The sequence below is a fragment of the Electrophorus electricus genome, chromosome 5, assembly GCF_041902795.1.
Source record: "Electrophorus electricus isolate QZ-2024a chromosome 5, ASM4190279v1, whole genome shotgun sequence".
Lineage (NCBI taxonomy): Eukaryota > Metazoa > Chordata > Actinopteri > Gymnotiformes > Gymnotidae > Electrophorus > Electrophorus electricus.
The window spans coordinates 7,717,949-7,727,963 of record NC_137501.1 but is presented as its reverse complement, the minus strand read 5'-3'; the positions used below and the strand labels follow the sequence as shown (position 1 = coordinate 7,727,963).

The 10,015-nt window shown below is 38.4% G+C and overlaps 1 protein-coding gene across 4 annotated transcripts in view; it reads left to right on the top strand.

Annotated features, from left to right (window-relative positions):
• Positions 1-2,883: 2,883 nt before the first annotated feature.
• The window catches only part of vcana (versican a), a 35,903-nt gene continuing 28,771 nt past the window's right edge, over positions 2,884-10,015 (top strand). Inside the window, exons 1-7 of one of the 4 annotated variants that reach the window (XM_035530280.2) lie at positions 2,884-3,310; positions 3,917-4,103; positions 4,682-4,752; positions 5,621-5,992; positions 6,772-6,946; positions 7,200-7,327; positions 8,726-9,019. In XM_035530280.2, coding sequence (XP_035386173.2) covers positions 4,689-4,752; positions 5,621-5,992; positions 6,772-6,946; positions 7,200-7,327; positions 8,726-9,019 — 1,033 coding nt within the window. In that variant the 5' untranslated portion in view covers positions 2,884-3,310; positions 3,917-4,103; positions 4,682-4,688. The remainder of the gene's footprint in view (positions 3,311-3,916; positions 4,104-4,681; positions 4,753-5,620; positions 5,993-6,771; positions 6,947-7,199; positions 7,328-8,725; positions 9,020-10,015) is intronic. The other 3 variants (XM_035530279.2, XM_035530281.2, XM_081714073.1) reach the window with 3 other exon arrangements.

Sequence of the window (10,015 nt, the reverse complement as noted above, 5' to 3'; positions counted from 1 at the left end):
AGTTCCAAAGAAGACATGATGAACAAAGGCTCAATGCCAAGATGTGACTGATGCATAATTCAATAAGCATCATAGCCAAAAAAAATGATGCATCTCGGAATAACCCCTTTGGTGCAGGTGAGCTTTGCAATTGCTATTGCAAACAACTTGACAGACCTTGAAAACAAAGAATACTGTGGGTAATCAAAGAATACTGTGGATAACTAAAGAATACTTTCCCTCATGAACTGGAGACAGAATTAAAGGCTAAAGACCTGTGATACAGGAAAGAATTATGGGAATTATGGGATTTATGGTAATTGAAAAAGGCTACATTACAGGATCTAGTAATGTTAATAGGTGATTATATAAAAGATTAACTTATGGCTACCTAGTGTATGTATAGGTGGGAAAACAACTATTCATTTATGGTACATGTAATATAGATCTATATAGATACCTTACAAAAAACTGGCACTATACTTTAAATATACATTCATTTCATTTCAAATCTAATGTGCTCATGTACAGAGTCAAACCACAAAACTGTCACTTTTACAGAGACTCAGGAAGGAAGCGAAAATCCATGAGCGCTATATTCGAGCCACTGTTATATATATATATATATATATATATATATATATATATATATATATATATATATATATATATATATAAACAGAATAACACTCCTCCAATGATTGACAGCATGTGGGCAGTAGTGTCTTGGATCCATCTTCCTTCAGACAGCTGGATGCATCTCAGATTTTGTTCCCTGTCATAATCCTTTCAATTATGTTTTATGCTCGCTGGAAGGGGAGATGACTGAGGGTAGTCTGGGAGTGCGACTGCAGATCTTTTGCTTTTCTGTATGGGATCTCATCGCTAGTGAAATTGATTTCCTGTTGTGAATGTCAAATATGTCTACATACAGTATGAAGATGGTAAGGACTTTTTAAAAATGAATTGTGGTACTGTGATATTCTGAATTAGAATTTATGTATAGTGTAGCTATGCAAAAGATGAGCAGATTATTCAAGTTTCAAGACATCACTGAAGGTTATATCTGATGCCCAAGAAATCAAAACATGAACCTTCAGTAATTAAACAGCAGGCAAAAGTCCTTTGCAACTTATTTTCTTATGTCATAATGCTGATGAGTGGACCCAGAAGACAGATGACAATGAAATTACTTTAAAACTAACCATGGTGAATTATGGGAGATCTAAACTGTACTTGTATTCTCCAAATATCTGCCATCAAGACACATTTCAAGGGGACAGACTCCTTTTTTTAGCCTTGCAGTTCCCTGGAGGTCAACTAATCAGTGAAAGCCTCCGCAGAGAGCCTGACTGGAGCCACGTCCATGTCCTAAGGGACGTTTCATTGCTGTAAATAACCAGGTGACAAGCCTTGTCTCGGACAGTTGGACAACGGTGGAGAGATGGCAAGGAAAGTGTTGCATGTTGCTGACACAGTGTCGGTCTATCCTCTTGTTGGAACATGTGTGGCCAGTCTCCTCAGCTCCCCTGTCTCTTTTCATATCACCACCACCACAGCAGTTCAAATTAAAGTGTCGGCCAATCCTGATTTAGTAGTAGAATGGGGAGTGTGGGGCATGAGGGTTATGGGTGAAGCATGCACTTCCTGACTGAAGTCTGCTCAGATTCCTAACAGAAACTATACTCTGCTAAGATTGTGATGACAAAAAAATCAACAGTAATTGGACATTTATCACATGCTATGGATAACTACCAGGCCATGGATCCCTGTGACTGAATGGTTGATTAATGTTGGGCTTCAGAACCTGGGACCTGCTGTACGGAGACTTATGTGTTTATAATTAAGATCGAACACAGCAACCATTGTAAATTAATCATATAGTTTGTCTTTATACAGCATATTCACTATGAAAGTAAGCTTTAGAGATTGTATTGAGTATGTTTCTTGTACAGTGTTTTTGTAGTTTTGAGATGCTCCAATGTTTGCAGTATATTGTTACATTTTCTCCCAATGCAAAAAGTTTTAACTTTTGAGATAATCCCCAGTCACAGTAATCTTCTCACACAAGTAGGCTATCAACCACATCAGGTAATCTTCTCAGTCAATTAGGCTATATGGCACATCAGGTTATCTTCTAGCTCAAGTAGACTATAAACCACATCAGACCTTACGGCCTACTCGAGTGAGAAGATTAGCACAATACTCAACATTTTAACCCCCTTTAAGAGTAGAATATTATCCTTATCAATGTGTGGGCACTTAGTGGTCGGACACTCCCTCTTGTGTCAAAGACAGGTAAAAAGAGTAACAACATTACAACTCCCACTCAACTTAGGCATATCAGAGAGTTTCCAAATAATATCGGATATTTATTTATTTTTTTTGTCATTTTCTTTAGAACGTGTGCTGATTAATGAATACCTTCTTAATTAGCCGTTGACTAAGGATGTTGAGTAATTAAATCGGATTGTTTGATTATAGGGATGTATCCCTTCTTTATTATACAGTTATTATTTACCATATATGTATAGTATATATATGTTATATCATGCGCTCTTCTCTGTAACGACGGAACGAATGCTAGCGACCAAGTACATGGTGAACTAGAAGCGCTGCATGCATGCAATTACAGAAATTATCATGCTACTTCGAAAGCGCCTCTGCAATCATTACGCTTGCTTGAACCCTTGATGGAGCCCATATGGCAAAAAGCAGACTATCACTCATATATTTAAATGCATTTAAATAAAACTACACAGATTCAAGATTCCGCCGAAAGCATGTATGTATTTCACATTACTGAATATTTCTGTAAATCTACGATGTTGTTTTTTGAAAAACAAACAAACAAACAAAAAACCCGTTATCTACTGCTATAAAGATGCTTCCGAACATTGTGCAGAACCCAGTAGTAACACCAATAAATTAGGAACAAGCACTGTAAACTCCAGCGAACCAGACTTCCCTTTAGAATCCTAATTTAAAGTTTTTCTGAACGTGCTAGATTGTCTCATATCCCCCCTCCACCCAAGTGGCTAGTCAGTTTTCGAATGGGCACTACTGCCCCTCCTCTATATTCCTGACGACATAACTGCATGTAAGACGAATTGGTGCTGGCTTGGACATCTTCTGTAAGAGCAAGCGACACAATAACCAGAGCTATCTCCAAAGAGGAGCGGACTTCAACGAGCACCGGGGGAATAAAGCATAACGACTGGCAAACTCGTGGCCACTGTTTCACATGGACTCTGGACATACTGGAATGTAATGCTGGAATTTAAGCACCAATAAACACTTTACCTTTGGAATTATATCTTTTAAATTAAAGGTACAGTATTTCAATTCATCATTTCTACTTTTTTTGGGGTACAGGGAAAAGTATGAACTTCAGATGTCGGGTTGAGTTCTATGAGTAAATGTTCTAAGGATTCCCTGTTAACCTTAAAGGTCTTTAATCGTAATTATAGGTAAACGATCCAACAGTTTTGCATGAAAATAAGTGAACCGGTGAAGAATCAAAAGTTATTCCCATCCTTGAATTCTTGTCAAACCTAATAGAGATGTTAGACAGAATACGGACCTTTCAGTATAAGCACAGGTGTTGCAGTTCGGTTCGGGAGCACTGAAGTAGATGCGACTTCATGAAGTTGAGGATAACCTATGGTGATGGCTCATGAATCTCTGTCGTCAGTTGCCACCTAAAGATAAAACGAGTTTTCGCCATGCCTTATAGCTATGGTATTATGCTTTATTAAAATCGTGGTAAAGAGTTTATTTTACATAGAAGTAGGAATGATGTTTTGAATTGCCAAGTTTCGGATCGCTTTATGTCTGTTTATTTTTTTTTAAATTCATTTTGAGACCACATGCTGACTTTCAATCGGAATGCTAGCTGCATTTAAAGTGTCCCTACTATCTATTCATGGTATGAGAGAGATAGAGAGAGAGGGAGCGTAGAAGACGAGGAAGAGGAATACTGTGAGAATGCATGGCACGTGAAGGAAGTCTATTCATCTGAACAGCGAGCCAGCTGCCAGCACGTACAGAAAGACAGCGAGCCCATGGCTGACTCTGAAATTAGCAAGGAACCGTAAATGAGCTGTCCGCCCAGCTACACGAAAGTAAGCCTGTGCGCGTCTGTCGAGGCATGTGGGCGTCTGTCGAATGTTTCGATTATTAAACAAAACTTTACGTTTAGAATTCTTCTCAGCCACAACCATTAAGTATGCCGTTTTCTATATCATTATGATATTAGACACGAATCCTTGAATGAATGAGTTTAGTTCCAAAGCTCTATCTGATTGGTTTCATTCTGGGGGGTTAGCACTGTAAGTGGGCCTCTGTGCTTTGACGCACAAACTTGCATCTTGTCCCCTTAGGGGGTTACGGCAACAGAATACCCAATTCCACTACCACCCACCTTCTCAAAGGAACCGTTTCGTTTGGCCGCCACTAGACCAACAATCCATGGCAGACAAATGAAGAAGGCAGAGCATTCAAAATTGTTCAATGCATTGAAAGAAAATCGTGGAGCTATGCTATTTATTCTAGTTAGATTTGTATTGGATTTAATGAAATAAAGATTTATTGATGGAATATATATATATATATATAGCAATTAAAATGTTTTTATTTGAAACTCTCATCTGATAGTGTCAAGCAAACTATTAATTTTCTGTTTGTTTTCTTCATCTTCTAGACGGAAAATGTTACTGAATATAAAACATATATTGTGGTTATTCTACTTATGCCACTTATTCTGTGGACATGGTAAGTATATTTACATGTATATATATATATATATATATATATATATATATATATATATATGACACATAAATCAGATTACATTAAAGTTTCAACAGTAATCTGCACAACATATTTCTTAGGACTGTGTGTGTGTGTGTGTGTGTGTGTGTGTGTGTGTGTGTGTGTGTGTGTGTGTGTGTGTGAAAGAGAGAGAGAGAGAGAGAGAGAGAGAGAGAGAGAGATACAGATCTCATATGATGAATAAGTGGAAGAGCATTTTTTTTCCATGTTTTTTACAAAGCAGTGATCTTCTGTTTCCCACCAAGCAAACCTTGTTTCTCAGATCCCCAAGTCTTACTGTGTTCTTCCAAGGATCCATACCTTTTAATTAGGAAAACTCTGTCTGGTGAAAACAGACGGCTTCACCTCATCGCTTAGAAAGGCCCTCCACATACTGTAGTATATGTGGCCCTCAGGGGTTATTCCACCTCTCCAGAGCTTTCCTTACATTGTTGATCAGAGAATTCCATGATTCCCTCTATCCAGACATGATGACTCAGTTTATTTCAACTCTGATGTCTAGCAATCATGGCGATGTGCTTGAGAGTATCAGTTCTGTTGCAGTTAATTAGTTTAATTATAGTTTCTATTTCCCACAATGTTCCTTGGTTGCTTCATATCTATCTTATTTTATTTAGGGAAAAAAATGCTAAACCTTTTGTATAGCATACTTATGTGTTGTTTTGTATAGCATGCTAATGTGTTCCAGCACATGTTGAATCCACACTGGCATCACTGTGTGGGGAAACCCTCCACAAGGGACTCTCTGTGATGCCTTTGGATATGCTGATTGTGTGTATTTAATGTGCTGCATTCTTGAATCTTTCAGCCTCCAGTTCAGTAATAGTGATGCAGCCTGTAAGCGGCTCACTGTCAGGGAAGGTGGTCCTGCCCTGCCACTTCTCTATGCTCCCTACCATGGCACCCAGCAATGCCACAATCCCAAACACAAACTATTTGCGTATCAAATGGACCAAGATTGAGGGTGAGATGGAATTCATCGTGCTCGTAGCCCAGAGCGGTGTCATTAAGATTGGCTCCAGCTACAGGAACCGGGTGTCTGTGCAGAGTCACCCCGAATATGTCGTCGACGCTTCGTTGACGATGGTGAAGCTGCGGGCCAGCGATGCTGGAACTTACCGCTGCGAGGTCATGTATGGCATTGAGGACACACAAGATACGGTCAACTTAGATGTCAGTGGTGAGCGTCTGGCGTTTGTCATTTAGTGCCTCTGTCTATTTCTTAATTGATTATATCTCTTCATTTATTCATTAAAAAAAACCATTCATGTTCTTTCCATGTCCCGGTTGTATTAGCCCCATTGTTCAGTTAATTACAGATGATATATTGTACGAAACTTTTTTTAGTATGACTTATTAGAAATCTTACAAATTAGTACAAATTTTAATAAGCTTTACCCCATTAAATCTGTGGCTCATTAACATGTGTATTAGATTTCAAATTATTTATGTTATATCAATTTAGGTCAGTTTAGTTCAATTTAGTTTTATTCTTTTTAACCCAAGGCTATTTAATATTTTCCTCTGCATTGTCTTCTTTTCTTCTAGAACAGTTGAAAATTTCATTTCTTTTATATCATTAAACAGTAAAATGACCTCCAGCTCAGTAACTTTGAGTGGTGTCTCATAGTCTTCTCTGAGACACATCTCCATTTGAAGACTTAATTTATGTTTGGAACGTTAAATGATGGAATGGGTTGGGTCTGGATAATTTTGGCACTGCCCATGTTTTAGCAAAGTTTCCATCATTTTAATTTGAGCCATTACTCATTCACTTACTGTGTGTTTGAAAGCCACCACTTGGGAGGATGGAATGTCCCTTCACCCATGTGCTTATGTTATTGTAACAATTCAACCCTCATTTTATTATTTTTTTTATGTGTGGCTCACTTTTTTTTTTCAGAGAGTTGATAAATAAGTTTAACATTTCACTCTAGAGTCACTCCCTTCTTCTACCAGGTGTTGTTTTTCATTATCGGGACAAGGCCAGCAGATACACCTTGGACTACAACAGTGCTGTAGAGGCCTGCAAAAGCATTGGCGCTACAATTGCCACAGCAGACCAGCTGAAAGCGGCCTATGAGGATGGATTCGACCAGTGTGATGCTGGTTGGATAGAAGATAAGACAGTGCGGTCAGAGCATGTTCATGCGTTGCACTGTTATTCCTACTGTTACTGTTTAATTTCACATTGCTAAATAAATAATATATTGTACTGCATCTCTTAGCAGTAACATCAATGGCATATTTTGATTACAGTCATTCCTTGCTTGTTTGAGGAGCACTTTTTACAATACAATGCTTTATAGAGATTAAGGGCAAAGACCCTTAATAAGCAAGGTAAGCTTTGAATGAAGGGTCATAAAATGGTTTCTGTCTATGTGTAGATACCCCATCACTAGTCCAAGACTTGGCTGCTCTGGGAACATGCCTGGAAAACCTGGCGTCCGGTCATATGGCTTTCGGAAGCCCTCTGAGACTTATGATGTGTACTGTTATGCAGACAAGCTTGAGGGTAAGAGTTCCAAGGAAATGTTTCTCCGTAACTGATTTTTTCCTAGAGCTTACTCTACACATGATGTGAAATGTTTAAGGTCATCAACCTTTCCTGTCATTGAAAATGTCCACCTACAGACATGAAGTTTGGGATAGCCTCGCAGACATTTTAATTTTGAAGTTCATTAAACAACTGAGTACCAGATAGTATGTGATAATAATTATTACTTCTGAAAAGACCGCTGCTAGTGCATGAGCAGCCAAGTTACTTAATTTATTGTCGTTTGGCACTTTTCTGACACATTAAGCATGATTTCAAACCACAGTTGTACAATTACCTCAATCAAAAATGCAAAAAATAGTCATAGGCATAAGAACTTCAGTAAAGATCAGAATTGGTCACAGAATGTTTTCAAGACTTGATGGCATCAGAAAGAAAAGTACTTTTGCATACTGTTTTATGTTGCCATAGCAAACAGGCACAGTACACCTACACTGGAGACAGTAACATACAAGTCATCCTATCTGTGAGCTGCACGGTAATGGCATTTTGAATGTGATATTTCTGTTGTAGTTTCAAAACTAAATTGAAGAGTGTGTGGTGATAATTTTGGTTAGTCTAGATAGGCTTAATCCAGACTGGCTAAATCCAGTTGCTTGCATACTAGGTGCAGATTTGAGCCAGCAAGGACTGTCCATCACTTGCCCACAGAGTGATTTGTTTGTAGCGTCTGGCATGCTTCAACCCACAGTTCTGTTTTAGCACTGTATAATAATTCTAACAGATGACAGGTATTGTATTACAGCCTTAGTGGGGCTTGAGCACTATCCCTAACATATAAATTAACAGCAGTTTCCAAATTGGCGTCACTTCCTGAAAACAAATACACTGTTCTATGTTGTGGTTTTTAATAGGTTCTTTTCCCTTAATGAAATGGGTGTTTGAGAGGTATCTGTTACACATGGGTGTAAATTATGACTATGGATAGACATCTTGGTTATAACATTTGTTACACCCTAAATCTAGGCAAAAACAGGCACACCCTCTACAGTGATTTTTTTTTTGTTCATTTGTTTGCATTTAATTTAGCTCAAGGGTCACACATGGAAAACATTATGCTTTTTTCAACATCTTGTTTACGAGATGTGCTGTCATCAGATTATTTAAAGAGACTTCACAGATTGCTCTGCTCATCTTGAGATGTAACTGATTATTGGCAATGTGAGTTATGTTTATTTGATGATAACTGATTGTTGCCAGGCGTTTTTAATATTATGATGCATGACAGCAGATTTGTTATGATATAATTTGATTTGTTAACACACTGTGACAAAATGCTTCAATCACTGCAGATCTTTTGGCCTTTTCCCCTGATGTTATGGTTACCCATATCTTTGTGTGTTCATATGTGTCCAGGTCAAGTGTTTTTCGCCCCTGCCACACGTAAAATGACCTTTGAGGAGGCCAAGTCTGAGTGTGAGAGCTGGAACGCAATGCTGGCTTCCCCCGGTCAGCTCCATTCTGCCTGGAGGAAAGGGTTGGACCGTTGCGATTATGGATGGCTCTCAGATGGAAGTGCCCGTCATCCTGTATCCATACCCAGGTTGCAGTGTGGTGGGGGCCTGCTTGGTGTTCGGACCATGTATCGCTACAACAACCAGACAGGCTTTCCAGAACAAACCACGAAATTGGGAGCATACTGTTTCAAAGGTATTAACCTTTGGTGTGTTTTACAACTGTTTGTGGAGCGCATGATGCTAAATGCTGGAAATAGATTCCTTGGTATTGCTGTTTAAGTCAGACATCCAGTGCCTTGATGTCAATTCTTAGAGCGTATGTAATCTAGTCCCCACCCCTACAAGCACTTACATTCCCACACACCCAGACACACACACACACATGCATACACACACACGCACGCACACACACACACACACACACACACACACACACACACACACACACACACACACACTTGTTTGCTTGCAGTTTCCAAAGACAATATAACTCTCTCTTTTCCCACATCAGTGACAGTGAAACTGGGCAGAAGCTAAGACTGTGTACATCTAAAGTCATTTTATTTGTGTTTGAAATTGCTGCCATTGTTTGTTAAATTAAAAGAGTTCATTCAAGTTGAGACATGGTGCATTGGAAAAGTTTACATGAGTCTTAGATAGACTGTAGCGCAATGGTTCCCTGACATCATTGCACTTCACTTTGGGTTGCCTCCCGTTTCCGTGGAAACCAAATTAGACTTGGATAACAGGAAATTTAAATCATATTTCTAAATGTTTTATACTATTGTACCATTAACAGTAACACTGTTACATAGGGTACATTTAATTAAATATTCAGTTCTTGAATAACTTATGGCAGTTGCAGTTTACATAATTTAGTGTTAGTGGCATTATTTATTTAGAAAGAACCGCCATACAAAATCTACAGATAAATTAAAAATATTAGTCCTCTTTTTATCTTAAATAACATATTTGGGGTCAATTAGATAAATTGATAATCAATTATATAATTCTAATAATTTAATTAGAAATAATGAATGTATTATTTCTTGCTGCAAAAATAACACATCTCTGTAGTATTTTTATGTAGTCTGTTTTCACTGGGGTTCCCTGGAGCTCTGACCAGGTCTCTATCCATCAGCATGAGAAAGTGCTTAGGTGTCACTCGCTACCTTGCCATCTACCTCCT